At 48.5% G+C, this 19066-nt stretch overlaps 1 protein-coding gene across 3 annotated transcripts in view; it reads left to right on the top strand.

The window, feature by feature from the left end:
- Window positions 1-19066, top strand: part of bcl9l (bcl9 like) — a 121269-nt gene that overhangs the window by 31592 nt on the left and 70611 nt on the right. For all 3 annotated transcript variants that reach the window (XM_065000645.1, XM_065000643.1, XM_065000644.1), the window contains 2 exons: window positions 13189-13263; window positions 17338-17686. In XM_065000645.1, coding sequence (XP_064856717.1) covers window positions 17431-17686 — 256 coding nt within the window. In that variant the 5' untranslated portion in view covers window positions 13189-13263; window positions 17338-17430. The remainder of the gene's footprint in view (window positions 1-13188; window positions 13264-17337; window positions 17687-19066) is intronic.

Raw genomic sequence — 19066 nt, 5'->3', positions numbered from 1 at the left:
AAGTAGGAATGAATACTGTATGTGTGAGTATGGAAACCTACCAAAGTAGGAATGAATACTGTATGTGTGAGTATGGAAACCTACCAAAGTAGGAATGAATACTGTGTGTGAGTATGGAAACCTACCAAAGTAGGAATGAATACTGTGTGTGAGTATGGAAACCTACCAAAGTAGGAATGAATACTGTGTGTGAGTATGGAAACCTACCAAAGTAGGAATGAATACTGTATGTGTGAGTATGGAAACCGACCAAAGTAGGAATGAATACTGTGTGTGAGTATGGAAACCTACCAAAGTAGGAATGAATAAACTGTACTGTGTGAGTATGGAAACCTACCAAAGTAGGAATGAATACTGTATGTGTGAGTATGGAAACCTACCAAAGTAGGAATGAATACTGTATGTGTGAGTATGGAAACCTACCAAAGTAGGAATGAATACTGTATGTGTGAGTATGGAAACCTACCAAAGTAGGAATGAATACTGTATGTGACCCCACCTGGATTTGGTCTCATGGTGTATCATACACTGCATTTGAGGAAACAATAGAAAAGTAATTCTGCTTTGGAAGTTGATCAACTTGTAACTTTACTTTTGAGAAAACCGTCTTTCAATGTTTAGGTATTGGAGAGCCCTTCTTTGTCTCCGCCCATTCAGCATCGTTCACGCCCTCTTCAGCCTTATCCCGCCCATTCAGCATCGTTCACGCCCTCTTCAGCCTTATCCCGCCCATTCAGCATCGTTCACGCCCTCTTCAGCCTTATCCCGCCCATTCAGCATCGTTCACGCCCTCTTCAGCCTTATCCCGCCCATTCAGCATCGTTCACGCCCTCTTCAGCCTTATCCCGCCCATTCAGCATCGTTCACGCCCTCTTCAGCCTTATCCCGCCCATTCAGCATCGTTCACGCCCTCTTCAGCCTTATCGAACCCATTCCGCATCGTTCACGCCCTCTTCAGCCTTATCCCGCCCATTCAGCATCGTTCACGCCCTCTTCAGCCGTATCCCGCCCATTCAGCATCGTTCACGCCCTCTTCAGCCGTATCCCGCCCATTCAGCATCGTTCACGCCCTCTTCAGCCTTATCCCCCGCCCATTCAGCATCGTTCACGCCCTCTTCAGCCTTATCCCGCCCATTCAGCATCGTTCACGCCCTCTTCAGCCTTATCCCGCCCATTCAGCATCGTTCACGCCCTCTTCAGCCTTATCCCGCCCATTCAGCATCGTTCACGCCCTCTTCAGCCTTATCCCGCCCATTCAGCATCGTTCACGCCCTCTTCAGCCTTATCCCGCCCATTCAGCATCGTTCACGCCCTCTTCAGCCTTATCCCACATCTTTAAGGGTTGATCCGTGCGTTCTGTACTAACTTGAGAGAGAGAGAGAGAGCTCACTGAACATTACACACTCTCTATCTGTGGTTTATCGTTCAGAGTGCACACTGGACGCTCTGGCCAATAAGTAGGTTTGCTCCGACCTCACAACTACAGTCAAGCACCCAAGCTAACTGGCTAATATTGGCTAGCTACTTCCAGACGCATAATGAGAGAACACCCCACTCTGACCATTTTACTCACCCTAGCAGAGCTGGTTAGGCAGTTTACATGTTATCCAGAGCGTTGGTGACTGTAACTGTGCTTCTGGCAACAATTGAATTATGCTTTCGTTTACTGACACCGGACATATTCAACTGGTGTTGAGTTTTCAAAAACTCAGTTGTTCTCTGGCACACTAAGACGAGTATTTTGTTAAGAAATGTAGCTGGGTAAACAATGAATCCCAACGTTAGTTAGCGAGCTAACAGTACACTTTAACCTGTCTAGGACTGGGGTAACCCCCCCCAACAGCCAGTGAAATTGCAGGGCGCCAAATTCAAAACAACAAAAATCTCATAATTAAAATTCCTCAAACATACAAGTATTTTAAAGATAAACTTCTCGTTAATCCAGCCACAGTGTCTGATTTCAAAAATGCTTTACAGCGAAAGCTCCACAAGCGATTATGTTAGGTCACCACCAAGTCACGGAAAAACACAGCCATTTTTCCAGCCAAAGAGAGGAGTCACAAAAAGCACAAATAGAGAGAAAATGAATCACTAACCTTTGATGATCTTCATCAGATGACACTCATAGGACTTCATGTTACACAATACATGTGAGTTTACATTGGCGCGTTACGTTCAGTAGTTCTAAAACATGTGGTGATATTGCAGAGAGCCACATCAATTTACAGAAATACTCATAATAAACATTGATAAAGATACGACTATTATACATGGAACTTTAGATAAACTTCTCCTTAATGCAACCGCTGTGTCAGATTTCAAAAAAGTTTTGTTACAGCCCGTAGAAACATGCCAAACTAAGTATGGAATCAATCTTTAGGATGTTTTTAACATAAAACTTCATTAATGTTCCAACCGAGAGGCTGTGGCACTCTGCCAGGCCGAGGCTGTGGCACTCTGCCAGACCGAGGCTGTGGCACTCTGCCAGACCGAGGCTGTGGCACTCTGCCAGACCGGGGCTGTGGCACTCTGCCAGACCGGGGCTGTGGCACTCTGCCAGACCACTCACTCAAAGAGCCCTTATAAGCCCGTCCTTTAGAGTAGAATCCTCAAAACAGGTTCTAAATACTGTTGACATCTAGTGGAAGCTTTGGGAAGTGAAACATAACTAATATCACCCTGTATCTTCAGTGGGGGCTGAGTTGAAAAACTACAAACCTCAGATTTCCCACTTCCTGTTTTTGATTTTTTTCTCAGGTTTTTTGTCTGCCATATGACTTCTGTTATACTCACAGACATCATTCAAACAGTTTTAGAAAATTCAGAGTGTTTTCTATCCAAATTGACTAATTATATGCATATTCTAGCTTTTACGGCTGAGTAGCAGGCAGCTTAATTTGGGCATGTTTTTCATCCAAGCTACCCAATACATTGTCAAAATTAGATTGGAGTCTTTTGTTAAGACATATAGCTAGCTAGCTGAACAATGGACCATAATCACAACTCATGACGTTACTACCCTGCATGAATCTGCAGGTAGCTAACCAACCAGGTTCTATGGCTTTAACTAGTCAAGCAAAATGTGTCTGAGATACGAAGAATAAGATCAGACACATAATGTTAGCTAGCGACCCCCACACACGTACCGACACCCCCACACACGTACCGACACCCCCACACACGTACCGACACCCCCACACACGTACCGACACCCCCACACACGTACCGACACCCCCAACACACGTACCGACACCCCCACACACGTACCGACACCCCCACACACGTACCGACACCCCCACACACGTACCGACACCCCCACACACGACACCCCACACACGACACCCCCACACACGTACCGACACCCCCACACACGTACCGACACCCCCACACACGTACGACACCCCAACACACGTACCGACACCCCCACACACGCACGACACCCCCACACACGTACCGACACCCCCACACACGTACCGACACCCCCACACACGTACCGACACCCCACACACGTACCGACACCCCCACACACGTACCGACACCCCCACACACGTACCGACACCCCAACACACGTAGTGACACCCCCACACACGTACTGACACCCCAACACACGTAGTGACACCCCAACACACGTAGTGACACCCCAACACACGTAGTGACACCCCAACACACGTGCCGACACCCCCACACACGTACCGACACCCCAACACACGTACCGACACCCCCACACACGTACCGACACCCCAACACACGTGACACCTACCGACACCCCCACACACGTACCGACACCCCCACACACGTACCGACACCCCCACACACGTACCGACACCCCCACACACGCACCGACACCCCCACACACGTACCGACACCCCCACACACGCACCGACACCCCCACACACGCACGACACCCCCACACACGTGCCGACACCCCCACACACGTGCCGACACCCCAACACACGTACCGACACCCCCACACACGTACCGACACCCCCACACACGTACCGACACCCCCACACACGTACCGACACCCCCACACACGTACCGACACCCCCACACACGTACCGACACCCCAACACACGAGTGACACCCCCACACACGTACTGACACCCCAACACACGTAGTGACACCCCAACACACGTAGTGACACCCCAACACACGTAGTGACACCCCAACACACGTAGTGACACCCCAACACACGTGCCGACACCCCCACACACGTACCGACACCCCAACACACGTACCGACACCCCCACACACGTACCGACACCCCCACACACGTACCGACACCCCCACACACGCACCGACACCCCCACACACGCACGACACCCCAACACACGCCCGACACCCCCACACACGTACCGACACCCCACACACGCACCGACACCCCCACACACGTATCGACACCCCCACACACGCACGACACCCCCACACACGTACCGACACCCCCACACACGCATCGACACCCCAACACACGTACCGACACCCCAACACACGCACGACACCCCCACACACGCACCGACACCCCCACACACGTACGACACCCCCACACACGCACCGACACCCCCACACACGTAGTGACACCCCCACACACGTAGTGACACCCCAACACACGCATCGACACCCCAACACACGCACGACACCCCAACACACGCACCGACACCCCAACACACGTACCGACACCCCCACACACGTATCGACACCCCAACACGCGCACGGCACACCCCCACACGCCGCATCGGACACCCCCACACGCGCACGACACCCCAACACGCGCACGACACCCCAACACGCGTGCACCCCAACACGCGTACACCCCAACACGCGCACCGACACCCCAACACGCGTACGGACACCCCAACACGCGTACCGACACCCCAACACGCTGCACCCGACACCCCAACACGCGTACCCGACACCCCAACACGCGTACCCGACACCCCAACACGCGTACCGACACCCCAACACGCGTACCGACACCCCAACACGCGTAGCGACACCCCCACACACGTACCGACACCCCAACACACGTAATACATACGCTCACCTCAATTACCTCGTACCCCTGCACATTGACTCAGTACTGTTACCTCCTGTATATATCCATGTTATTACCTGGTACTTCCTGTATATATAGCCATGTTATTACCTGGTACTTCCTGTATATATAGCCATGTTATTACCTGGTACTTCCTGTATATAGCCATGTTATTACCTGGTACTTCCTGTATATAGCCATGTTATTACCTGGTACTCCCTGTATATAGCCATGTTATTACCTGGTACTTCCTGTATATAGCCATGTTATTACCTGGTACTCCCTGTATATATAGCCATGTTATTACCTGGTACTTCCTGTATATATAGCCATGTTATTACCTGGTACTTCCTGTATATATAGCCATGTTATTACCTGGTACTTCCTGTATATATAGCCATGTTATTACCTGGTACTTCCTGTATATATAACCATGTTATTACCTGGTACTTCCTGTATATATAACCATGTTATTACCTGGTACTTCCTGTATATAACCATGTTATTACCTGGTACTTCCTGTATATAACCATGTTATTACCTGGTACTTCCTGTATATAGCCATGTTATTACCTGGTACTCCCTGTATATAGCCATGTTATTACCTGGTACTTCCTGTATATAGCCATGTTATTACCTGGTACTTCCTGTATATAGCCATGTTATTACCTGGTACTTCCTGTATATATAGCCATGTTATTACCTGGTACTTCCTGTATATATAGCCATGTTATTACCTGGTACTTCCTGTATATATAGCCATGTTATTACCTGGTACTTCCTGTATATATAACCATGTTATTACCTGGTACTTCCTGTATATACCATAGCCATGTTATTACCTGGTACTTCCTGTATATAACCATGTTATTACCTGGTACTTCCTGTATATATAACCATGTTATTACCTGGTACTTCCTGTATATAACCATTTTATTACCTGGTACTTCCTGTATATAACCATGTTATTACCTGGTACTTCCTGTATATAACCATGTTATTACCTGGTACTTCCTGTATATAAACATGTTATTTTTTCGTCATTATTATTCCGTGTCGCTATTTCAATGTATTTTATTTCTATATGTTTAAAGCTGCAATATGTAACTTTGAGCGACCTAATTCACATATAAATATGGGTTATAGATCTGTCATTCTCATTGAATGCAAGTCTGAGACACATTTGACAGAAGTTTTGAAAGTCCATTTTTTGTCTCCATGTTTTCGTATCCAAACCGTTTTTCATGTTCTAGTAAAAAGAACAGAAGTTTTGTGTGTGTGTCTGTGTGTGTGTCTGTGTGTGTGTGTGTGTGTCTGTGTGTGCCCGACCCTTGGACCGTGCCTCCAGCCATTCAGAGAAGGGAAACTGAATATATCTCAGCATCAGCAGGGTTCACTGGCAGCCTTGTCTCTGTGGTGTGTGTCTCTGTGGTGTGTGTCTCTGTGGTGTGTGTCTCTGTGGTGTGTGTGTCTCTGTGGTGTGTGTGTCTCTGTGGTGTGTGTGTCTCTGTGGTGTGTGTGTGTCTCTGTGGTGTGTGTGTCTCTGTGGTGTGTGTGTCTCTGTGGTGTGTGTCTCTGTGGTGTGTGTCTCTGTGGTGTGTGTCTCTGTGGTGTGTGTCTCTGTGGTGTGTGTGTCTGTGGTGTGTGTCTCTGTGGTGTGTGTCTCTGTGGTGTGTGTGTCTCTGTGGTGTGTATCTCTGTGGTGTGTGTGTCTCTGTGGTGTGTGTCTCTGTGGTGTGTGTGTCTCTGTGGTGTGTGTGTGTGTCTGTGGTGTGTGTGTCTCTGTGATGTGTGTCTCTGTGATGTGTGTCTCTGTGGTGTGTGTGGTGTGTGTGTGTCTGTGGTGTGTATCTCTGTGGTGTGTGTGTCTCTGTGGTGTGTGTGTCTCTGTGGTGTGTGTGTCTCTGTGGTGTGTGTGTCTCTGTGATGTGTGTCTCTGTGGTGTGTGTCTCTGTGGTGTGTGTGTCTCTGTGGTGTGTGTGTCTCTGTGGTGTGTGTGTCTCTGTGGTGTGTGTCTCTGTGGTGTGTGTGTCTCTGTGGTGTGTGTGTGTCTGTGGTGTGTGTCTCTGTGGTGTGTGTGTCTCTGTGGTGTGTGTGTGTCTGTGGTGTGTATCTCTGTGGTGTGTGTGTCTCTGTGGTGTGTGTGTCTCTGTGGTGTGTGTGTCTGTGGTGTGTGTGTCTGTGGTGTGTGTGTCTGTGGTGTGGGTGTGTGTCTCTGTGGTGTGTGTGTCTCTGTGGTGTGTGTCTCTGTGGTGTGTGTGTCTCTGTGGTGTGTGTGTCTCTGTGGTGTGAATGGTTATTTGTTCCATATTATTTACTGAAGTAGGCCTAGCTAGTTGGGGAAATGTTGGCGTATGACTCAATATGTTTCCCTAATTAGGTAAATATACTATCTTACTGTGTGAGAGAACAAGAGTCAGAGGGAGAGAGGTGGGCTAATGAGAGAGAGATATTGCTGGAGAGTGTTTATTATCTTCACTAGAGAGAGAGAGACCTGGCTCTCAAGAGAAGACAGGCTATGTGCACACTGCCCACAAAATGAGGTGGGAACTGAGCTGCACTTCCTAACCTCCTGCCCAATGTATGACCATATTAGAGATTCATATTTCCCTCAGATTACACAGATCCACAAAGAACCCAATTTTGATTAACTCCCATATCTTCTGGGTTAAATACCACAGTGTGCCATCACAGCAACAAGATTAGTGACCTGTTGCCACAAGAAAAGGTCAACCATTTCTGTTAATTTATTTTCCCTTTTGTACTTTAACTATTTGCACATCATTACAACACTGTATATAGACATAATATGACATTTGAAATGTAAAGATATGTTTCCCATGCCAATAAAGCCCAATGAATTGAGAGGTGGAGGGAGAGAGCACTGTAGATAGTGGGGTGTTTGTTAGTGGGGTGTTTGTGGTTAGCAGACTGTGGTTAGCAGACTGTGCTGTGGAGTGTTTGTGGTTAGCAGACTGTGGTTGTGGTTAGCAGACTGTGGTTAGCAGACTGTGGTTAGCAGACTGTGTGGTGGGGTGTTTGTGGTTAGCAGACTGTGCTGTGGGGTGTTTGTGGTTAGCAGACTGTGGTTAGCAGACTGTGCTGTGGAGTGTTTGTGGTTAGCAGACTGTGGTTAGCAGACTGTGGTTAGCAGACTGTGGTTAGCAGACTGTGGTTAGCAGACTGGTTAGCAGACTGTGTGGTGGGGTGTTTGTGGTTAGCAGACTGTGGTTAGCAGACTGGTTAGCAGACTGTGCTGTGGGGTGTTTGTGGTTAGCAGACTGTGGTTAGCAGACTGTGGTTAGCAGACTGGTTAGCAGACTGTGGTTAGCAGCCTGTGGTTAGCAGACTGTGTGGTGGGGTGTTTGTGGTTAGCAGACTGTGGTTAGCAGACTGTGGTTAGCAGACTGTGGTTAGCAGACTGTGCTGTGGGGTGTTTGTGGATAGCAGCCTGTGGTTAGCAGCCTGTGGTTAGCAGCCTGTGGTTAGCAGACTGTGCTGTGGGGTGTTTGTGGTTAGCAGCCTGTGGTTAGCAGACTGTGGTTAGCAGCCTGTGGTTAGCAGACTGTGGTTAGACAGCCTGTGGTTAGCAGACTGTTAGCAGACTGTGGTTAGCAGCCTGTAGTGTGGTGGAGTGACTGTGGTTAGCAGCCTGTGGTTAGCAGCCTGTGGTTAGCAGACTGTGGTTAGCAGACTGTGGTTAGCAGACTGTGCGGTGGAGTGTTTGTGGTTAGCAGACTGTGGTTAGCAGACTGTGGTTAGCAGACTGTGGTTAGCAGACTGTGCTGTGGAGTGTTTGTGGTTAGCAGACTGTGGTTAGCAGACTGGTTAGCAGACTGTGCTGTGGGGTGTTTGTGGTTAGCAGACTGTGGTTAGCAGACTGTGGTTAGCAGACTGGTTAGCAGACTGTGGTTAGCAGCCTGTGGTTAGCAGACTGTGTGGTGGGGTGTTTGTGGTTAGCAGACTGTGATTAGCAGACTGTGGTTAGCAGACTGTGCTGTGGGGTGTTTGTGGATAGCAGCCTGTGGTTAGCAGCCTGTGGTTAGCAGCCTGTGGTTAGCAGACTGTGCTGTGGGGTGTTTGTGGTTAGCAGACTGTGCTGTGGAGTGTTTGTGGTTAGCAGCCTGTGGTTAGCAGACTGTGGTTAGCAGCCTGTGGTTAGCAGACTGTGGTTAGCAGCCTGTGGTTAGCAGACTGTGGTTAGCAGCCTGTAGTTAGCAGACTGTGGTTAGCAGCCTGTGGTTAGCAGCCTGTGGTTAGCAGACTGTGGTTAGCAGCCTGTGGTTAGCAGACTGTGCGGTGGAGTGTTTGTGGTTAGCAGACTGTGGTTAGCAGACTGTGGTTAGCAGACTGTGCGGTGGAGTGTTTGTGGTTAGCAGACTGTGGTTAGCAGACTGTGGTTAGCAGACTGTGGTTAGCAGACTGTGCTGTGGAGTGTTTGTGGTTAGCAGACTGTGGTTAGCAGACTGTGGTTAGCAGACTGTGGTTAGCAGACTGTAGTTAGCAGACTGTGGTTAGCAGACTGTGGTTAGCAGACTGTGCTGTGGAGTGTTTGTGGTTAGCAGACTGTGGTTAGCAGCCAGTGGTTAGCAGACTGTGGTTAGCAGACTGTGGTTAGCAGCCTGTGGTTAGCAGACTGTGCTGTGGAGTGTTTGTGGTTAGCAGACTGTGGTTAGCAGACTGTGGTTAGCAGACTGTGGTTAGCAGACTGTGCTGTGGGGTGACTGTGGTTAGCAGACTGTGGTTAGCAGACTGTAGTTAGCAGACTGTGGTTAGCAGCCTGTGGTTAGCAGACTGTGCTGTGGAGTGTTTGTGGTTAGCAGACTGTATTAGCAGACTGTGGTTAGCAGACTGTGGTTAGCAGCCTGTGGTTAGCAGACTGTAGTTAGCAGCCTGTGGTTAGCAGACTGTGGTTAGCAGACTGTGGTTAGCAGACTGTGCTGTGGAGTGTTTGTGGTTAGCAGACTGTGGTTAGCAGACTGTGCTGTGGAGTGTTTGTGGTTAGCAGACTGTATTAGCAGACTGTGGTTAGCAGACTGTGGTTAGCAGACTGTGCTGTGGAGTGTTTGTGGTTAGCAGACTGTGGTTAGCAGACTGTGGTTAGCAGACTGTGGTTAGCTACTTTCTTAAGGCACTGTTTATATACAGTATCAGTCAACAGTTTGGACACCTGCACATTCAAGGGTTTTTGTTTATTTTGACTGTGTTCTGCATTGTAGAATAGTAGTGAAGACACCAAAACTAGGAAATAACACATATGGTATCATGTAGTAACCAAAAAAGTGTTAAAAATCTAAATATATTTCAGATTCTTCAAAGTAGCCACCCTCTTCGCCTTGATGACAGCTTTGCACACTTTTTTTGGATACTACAATGTAGGAAATAGTCTAAATAAATAAAAGCCCTTGAATGTGCAGGTGTGTCCAAACTGTTGACTGGTACTGTAAGTTACAGCCTATAAAAAGGTCGTATTTTTCATCTCGTTCTCCAACATGTTTTCTGTTTTTATCTCCGTGATCTAAACTAGTTTTCTGTTTTTATCTCCGTGATCTCTAAACTAGTTTTCTGTTATTATCTCCGTGATCTCTAAACTAGTTTTCTGTTATTATCTCCGTGATCTAAACTAGTTTTCTGTTATTATCTCCGTGATCTAAACTAGTTTTCTGTTTTTATCTCTGTGATCTAAACTAGTTTTCTGTTATTATCTCTGTAATCTAAACTAGTTTTCTGTTTTCTAAAACACACATGTTGTTTGCAACAAGGCACTAAAGTAAAACTGCAACAAATTTTTGTCCTGAATACAAAGTGTTATGTTTGGGGTAAATCCAATACAACACATTACTGAGTACCACTCTCATAGTGGTGGCTGCATCATGTTATGGGTATGCTTGTAATCGTTAAGGACTGGAGAGTTTTTCAGGAAAGAAAATGTAGTGGAGTTAAACACAGGCAAAATCCTAGAGGTAAACCTGGTTCAGTCTGCTTTCCACAAGACACGGGGAGATGAATTCAGCTTTCAGCAGGACAATAACCTACAACACAAGGCCAAATCTACACTGGAGTTGCTTACCAAGAAGGCAGTGAATGTTCCGAGTTAGTTTTGTCTTAAATCTACTTGATAGTTTATAGTTTTCTAGCAATTAGGTCTGACCCCATTTAGTCAACTTGTCGATTGTTTTGTCGCCCGAGATGTTTTTCGTTTAAGCGGTCGCAAATATATATATATTTTTCATGGCACACGAGACGCATGTCTGATTGGCTCCTGTCTCAGTGGACAGTCCAATAAGAAGGGGAGTATGGCAAAGATACACAAGGCGGGTCTCTCTCCCGCCAATTCGTGCCCATTCTTTGTTGCATAACTTCATTGTGTGAATTGTCTATCTATCTATCTATCTATTCTACAGTATCTATCTATCCCACATATAAACTCAGAAAAAAATAAACACCCCTTTTTCAGTACTCTGTCTTTCAAAGATAATTCATAAACATCCAAATAACTTCACAGATCGTCATTGTAAAGGGTTTAAACACTGTTTCCCAATGCTTGTTCAATGAACCATAAACAATTAATGAACATGCACCTGTGGAACGGTCGTTAAGACACTAACAGCTTACAGACGGTAGGCAATTAAGGTCACAGTTATGAAAACTTAGGACACTAAAGAGGCCTTTCTACTGACTCTGACAAACACCAAAAGAAAGATGCCCAGGGTCCCTGCTCATCTGCGTGAACGTGCCTTAGGCATGCTGCAAGGAGGCATGAGGACTGCAGATGTGGCCAGGGCAATAAATTACAATGTCCGTACGGTGAGACGCCTAAGACAGGGAGACAGGACGGACATCTGATTGTTCTCGCAGTGGCAGACCACGTGTAACAACACTTACACAGGATCGGTACATCCGAACATCACACCTGCGGGACAGGTACAGGATGGCAACAACAACTGCCCGAGTTACACCAGGAACGCACAATCCCTCCATCAGTGCTCAGACTGTCCGCAATAGTCTGAGAGAGGCTGGACTGAGGGCTTGTAGGCCTGTTGTAAGGCATGTCCTCACCAGATACCATCAGTGCTCAGACTGTCCGCAATAGGCTGAGAGAGGCTGGACTGACCAGATATCATCGGTAACAACGTCGCCTATGGGCACAAACCCACCGTCGCTGGACCAGACAGGACTGGCAAAAAGTGCTCTTCACTGACGAGTTGCGGTTTTATCTCACCAGGGGTGATGGTCGGATTCGCGTTTATCGTCAAAGGAATGAGCGTTACACCAAGGTCTGTACTCTGGAGCGGGATCGATTTGGAGGGTGGAGGGTCCATCATGGTCTGGGGCGGTGTGTCACAGCGTCATCGGACTGAGTTTGTTGTCATTGCAGGCAATCTCAACGCTGTGCGTTACAGGGAAGACATCCTCCTCCCTCATGTGGTTCCCTTCCTGCAGGCTCATCCTGACATGACCCTCCAGCATGTCAATGCCACCAGCCATACTGCTCGTTCTGTGCATGATTTACTACAAGACAGGAATGTCAGTGTTCTGCCATGGCAATCGAAGAGCACAGATCTCAATCCCTTTGAGCACTTCTGGGACCTTTTGGATCGGACGGTGAGGGTTAGGGCCATTCCCCCCCAGAAATGTCTGGGAACTTGCAGATGCTTTGGTGGAAGAGTGGAGTAACATCTCACAGCATGAACTGGCAAGCATGAAGAACAGAAGACCCTCGGTCGGCCAATGTTTGTTTTTTTTTAGTTGTGGAAAGTCCTACTAGTAGTAATGACTACTAGTAATGATCAACAACCAAAAAATAAATATTTTATAAATATAAACGGTTTCCAAATAAAAATAAAGTGTTGCACAATCCACATGTTGGAAAGCTCTTCGAGAATTACCCTGAAAGAATCGCAGCTGTAATCGCTGCCAAAAGGCTATTCTACAAATTATTGATTCAGGGGGGTGGGGGGGGGGTGAAATTTCATTTTCAATAATTGTGTGATGGAAAAACTAGATTTGTCCCAGATCTTTCTATTAGAGCAAAACAAAACACTTTCAATATGAAACGCAAATGATTTAAATCAAAAACATTACATTTTTTGGTGCATTTTTGACGCTGCAGATTTCGCTAATGCTAACGTGACCTCTATCCTCTTTCCCTCCAGGTTATTCTGCGGTCAGTGAAGAGTCAAGGAGCAGCAGCAATATGCCCCAGTGTGTCAGCTGAGACATGGACTGAGGTGAGTGAACTGAACCCAGCCATGGTCATACATGTTGGTCGTACCGATTTGAAGTTCAAGACGAGCGGTAAGAGGATGTAACGATTCACAGATACGCGCATCAGTCCCCCGGGTTCAAATGTTTAAGATGTGATTGGTCCTCTGAACCCCAAAAGGATCCAAATGTCGCGTCTGTCCAAAAAAAAAAAAAAAAAACGATTAAAATGTTACAAATCGCCGGTTCACTAAAATGTTTTGCTGAAATGACCTCATCTTGTGAGAACTGCATCGTTCAGTGTCGAACTGAACTGTTGCCAGTCATTGATCGACACGTTTACTGCCCCCAGGTGGTGAAGGTAGGAAACAACACCTCCACTTTCTAAACAATGGGGCCCCACAAGGGTGTGTGCTCAGCCCCCTTCCCTGTACTCCCTGTTCACCCATGTCTGCGTAGCCACATATGCCTCCAACTCAATCATCAAGTTTGCAGACGACACAACAGTTATAGACCTGATTACCAAAAATGACTAGACAGCCTACGGGGAGGAGGTGAGGGCCCTGGGGGAGTGGTGTAAGGAAAATAACTTCTCCCTCAATGTCAACAAAACGAAGGAGATGATCGTGGACTTCAGGAGACAGGCAGGTGCTCCCTCTGCTATCCACGTCGACGGGACTGCAGTGGAGACGGTGAAAAGCTTCGAAGTTCCTCTGCGTCCACATCACCGACGATCTGATTGGTCCACATCACCGACGATCTGATTGGTCCACATCACCGACGATCTGATTGGTCCACATCACCGACGCGATCTGAATGGTCCACATCACCGACTCGATCTGAATGGTCCACATCACCGACGATCTGATTGGTCCACATCACCGACGATCTGATTGGTCCACATCACCGACGATCTGATTGGTCCACATCACCGACGCAATCTGATTGGTCCACATCACCGACGATCTGATTGGTCCACATCACCGACGATCTGAATGGTCCACATCACCGACGATCTGATCGGTCCACATCACCGACGATCTGAATGGTCCACATCCCGACGATCTGAATGGTCCACATCCCGACGATCTGAATGGTCCACATCCCGACGATCTGAATGGTCCACATCACCGACGATCTGATTGGTCCACATCACCGACGATCTGAATGGTCCACATCACCGACGCGATCTGAATGGTCCACATCACCGACGATCTGAATGGTCCACATCCCGACGATCTGAATGGTCCACCCACACAGACGATCTGAATGGTCCACCCACACAGACGATCTGAATGGTCCACCCACACAGACGGTCTGAATGGTCCACATCCCGACGATCTGAATGGTCCACATCACAGACGATCTGAATGGTCCACCCACACAGATCTGTCTGAATGGTCCACATCACCGACGATCTGAATGGTCCACATCACCGACGATCTGAATGGTCCACATCACCGACGATCTGAATGGTCCACATCACCGACGCGATCTGAATGGTCCACATCACCGACGCGATCTGAATGGTCCACATCACCGACGCGATCTGAATGGTCCACATCACCGACGATCTGAATGGTCCACATCCCGACGATCTGAATGGTCCACATCCCGACGATCTGAATGGTCCACATCACCGACGATCTGAATGGTCCACATCACCGACGGTCTGAATGGTCCACATCACCGACGATCTGAATGGTCCACCCACACAGACGATCTGAATGGTCCACCCATCACAGACGATCTGAATGGTCCACCCACACAGACGGTCTGAATGGTCCACATCACCGACGGTCTGAATGGTCCACATCACCGACGATCTGATTGGTCCACATCACCGACGATCTGAATGGTCCACCCACACAGACGATCTCATTGGCCACCCACACAGACGATCTGAATGGTCCACCCACACAGACGATCTGATTGGTCCAATTGAGAGCATCCTGTCGGGCTGTATCACCACCTGGTACGGCAACTGCTCCGCCCACAACCGTAAGGCTCTCTAGAGGGTAGTGAGGTCTGCACAACGCATCACCGGTGGCAAACTACCTGCCCTCCAGGACACCTACACCAACCGATGTCACAGGAAGGCCATAAAGATCATCAAGGACAACAACCACCCGAGCCACTGCCTGTTCACCCCGCTATCATCCAGAAGGCGAGGTCAGTACAGGTGCATCAAAGCAGGGACCGAGAGACTGAAAAACAGCTACTATCTCAAGGCCATCAGACTGTTAAACGGCCATCACCAGCTGGCCTCCACCCGGTTACTCAACCCTGCACCTTAGAGGCTGCTGCCCCATATACATAGACATGGAATCACTGGTTACTCAACCCTGCACCTTAGAGGCTGCTGCCCCATATACATAGACATGGAATCACTGGTTACTCAACCCTGCACCTTAGAGGCTGCTGCCACATATACATAGACATGGAATCACTGGTTAATCACTGGTCACTTTAATGGAATCACTGGTCACTTTAATAAAGTTAATATGCTGCTTTGCTCATCTCATATGTAAATACTGTCTTCTGTTTGACTGTATTTAGTCAATGCCACTCCAACATTGCTCCTCCTAATATATATATATATATATATAATATATATCTTTTTAACCCCCGTTTTCTCCCCAATTTCGTGGTATCCAATTGGTATCCAATCACTGCAACTCCTGTACGGACTCAGGAGAGGTGAAGGTCGAGAGCCGTGCGTCCTCCGAAACACAACCCAACCTAGCCGCACTGCTTCTTGACACAATGCCCATCCAACCCGGAAGCCGCACCAATGTGTCAGAGGAAACACCATACACCTGGCGATCTGGTCAGCGTGCACTGCGCCCGGCCCTTCACAGGTGTCGCTAGTGCATGATGAGACAAGGGATATCCCTGCCGGCCAAACCCTCCCTACCCCGGACGACGCTAGGCCAATTGTGTGCCGCCACATGGGCCTCCCGGTCGCGGCCGGCTGCGACAGAGCCCGGGCTCGAACCCAGAATCTCTGGTGGCACAGCTAGCACTGCGATGCAGTACCTTAGACCACTGCGCCACCCGGGAGGCACAGCTCGTCCTAATATTTATGTATTTCTTAACTCCATTCTTTTACTTTTAGGTTTGTGTGTATTTTTGTGAATTGTTAGATATTACTGCACTGTTACGAGCCTGTTTGTTCCGAGCCTGTTAGTTCCGAGCCTGTTAGTCCCCAGCCTGTTAGTTCCCAGCCTGTTAGTTCCCGAGCCTGTTAGTTCCCGAGCCTGTTAGTTCCCGAGCCTGTTAGTTCCCAGCCTGTTAGTTCCCAGCCTGTTAGTTCCCAGCCTGTTAGTTCCCAGCCTGTTAGTTCCCAGCCTGTTAGTTCCCAGTGTTAGTTCCCAGCCTGTTAGTTCCCAGCCTGTTAGTTCCCAGCCTGTTAGTTCCCAGCCTGTTAGTTCCCAGCCTGTTAGTTCCGAGCCTGTTAGTTCCTGAGCCTGTTAGTTCCCAGCCTGTTAGTTCCCAGCCTGTTAGTTCCCAGCCTGTTAGTTCCCAGCCTGTTAGTTCCCAGCCTGTTAGTTCCCAGCCTGTTAGTTCCCAGCCTGTTAGTTCCGAGACTGTTAGTTCCCAGCCTGTTAGTTCCTGAGCCTGTTAGTTCTGAGCCTGTTAGTTCCTGAGCCTGTTAGTTCCCAGCCTGTTAGTTCCGAGCCTGTTAGTTCCGAGACTGTTAGTTCCTGAGCCTGTTAGTTCTGAGACTGTTAGTTCCTGAGCCTGTTAGTTCCGAGCCTGTTAGTTCCGAGCCTGTTAGTTCCCGAGCCTGTTAGTTCCCGAGCCTGTTAGTTCCCAGCCTGTTAGTTCCGAGCCTGTTAGTTCCCAGCCTGTTAGTTCCCAGCCTGTTAGTTCCGAGCCTGTTAGTTCCCAGCCTGTTAGTTCCCAGCCTGTTAGTTCCGAGCCTGTTAGTTCCGAGCCTGTTAGTTCCGAGCCTGTTAGTTCCCAGCCTGTTAGTTCCCAGCCTGTTAGTTCCGAGCCTGTTAGTTCCGAGCCTGTTAGTTCCGAGCCTGTTAGTTCCGAGCCTGTTAGTTCCGAGCCTGTTAGTTCTGAGACTGTTTTCTCCTCCGTCTCACCAGCTGTGTAGACGAGCAGCAGTGTGACTTCCTCAAACAGACGGACGGACACCACATCGTCTGTAATCCTACCCCAGACCCACCCCAGCCGTTCAAATGCACCCCGACAATAAGCTGACCAATCATGGCAAGCAAGTGAGCAGCGACAGCCAATCCCAGCTCTCCAATGTGACCCAGCAGCAGGAGGGGGCCAATAAGGGCCTGGGGGCGGGCAACCCTGGCCTGAAGGCTGTCAGCCAATCGGTGAGTGGCGTTGGGGGGATGATGAAGACGAAGAGAGAGAGAAGTGTGTCCATGGACTCTGGGGAACAGAGAGACACTATCACCCCTGTGCAGGAGCCTGACGCCAAAGGTAGGGTATTACCACACACACACACACACACACACACACACACACACATACTAACGTCACATTGCAGCTGTAGGCTACCATCGGAAGGCAGAGGAAATTCTGACGCCTGACAGAAAGGTCAGGGCATTTCAGTGTGAGGGAAAACAAGTTATATAGTGACACACACACACACACACACACACACACACACTACATACACACACACAATACATACACTACGTACACTCGCACACACATCACACACGAAACACATGCACACGTTTCCTGCTGTGGGTGGTGTAGGTAGCTAATCTGGTATTTCTGGTGCAGATTTGACCAGAGAGAGACACAGGAAGTCTAACAGAACAGTGGTCTCTGTAGGGGCCTGTCATCTGTCTTTACTAGCAGTAACCTGTTTCCAGAACAGTGGTCTCTGTAGGGGCCTGTCATCTGTCTTTACTAGCAGTAAACTGTTTCCAGAACAGTGGTCTCTGTAGGGGCCTGTCATCTGTCTTTACTAGCCTGTTTCCAGAACATCTGTCTTTTTACTAGCAGTAACCTGTTTCCAGAACAGTGGTCTCTGTAGGGGCCTGTCATCTGTCTTTACTAGCAGTAAACTGTTTCCAGAACAGTGGTCTAGGGGCCTGTCATCTGTCTTTACTAGCAGTAACCTGTTTCCAGAACAGTGGTCTCTGTAGGGGCCTGTCATCTGTCTTTACTAGCAGTAACCTGTTTCCAGAACAGTGGTCTCTGTAGGGGCCTGTCATCTGTCTTTTAGCAGCAAGGCTAGAACTGGTTGTGGATTTGCATGTCTTTGTCCATGCTGTGACTATTTGCATTTGTTTGCCTGTCTATTATTATTTTGTGTGTGTGTGTGTGTGTGTGTGTGTGTGTGTGTGTGTGTGTGTGTGTGTGTGTGTGTCTGTTGATTTGGGTGAGATTGACAGGCAGTAATATGAATTTGTGAAACTGAGTCATCTGGGCTTCCCGTCTCACACACACAATGCAAGGTTCCTTGATATACTGAGAGGGGGGGGGGGGGTGGATTGCTTTATAGAGATAGGTGAGGTGGACAGAGCAGCTGAGGGATGGTTTATAGAGATAGGTGAGGTGGACTGAGCAGCTGAGGGATGGTTTATAGAGATAGGTGAGGTGGACTGAGCAGCTGAGGGATGGTTTATAGAGATAGGTGAGGTGGACTGAGAGCAGCTGAGGGATGGTTTATAGAGATAGGTGAGGTGGACTGAGAGCAGCTGAGGGATGGTTTATAGAGATAGGTGAGGTGGACTGAGCAGCTGAGGGATGGTTTATAGAGATAGGTGAGGTGGACTGAGAGCAGCTGAGGGATGGTTTATAGAGATAGGTGAGGTGGACTGAGAGCAGCTGAGGGATGGTTTATAG

The sequence above is a fragment of the Oncorhynchus nerka genome, linkage group LG14, assembly GCF_034236695.1.
Source record: "Oncorhynchus nerka isolate Pitt River linkage group LG14, Oner_Uvic_2.0, whole genome shotgun sequence".
Taxonomy (NCBI): Eukaryota; Metazoa; Chordata; class Actinopteri; order Salmoniformes; family Salmonidae; genus Oncorhynchus; species Oncorhynchus nerka.
The sequence above is the reverse complement of the archived record's forward strand: the minus strand, read 5'-3'. Positions and strand labels throughout refer to the sequence as shown.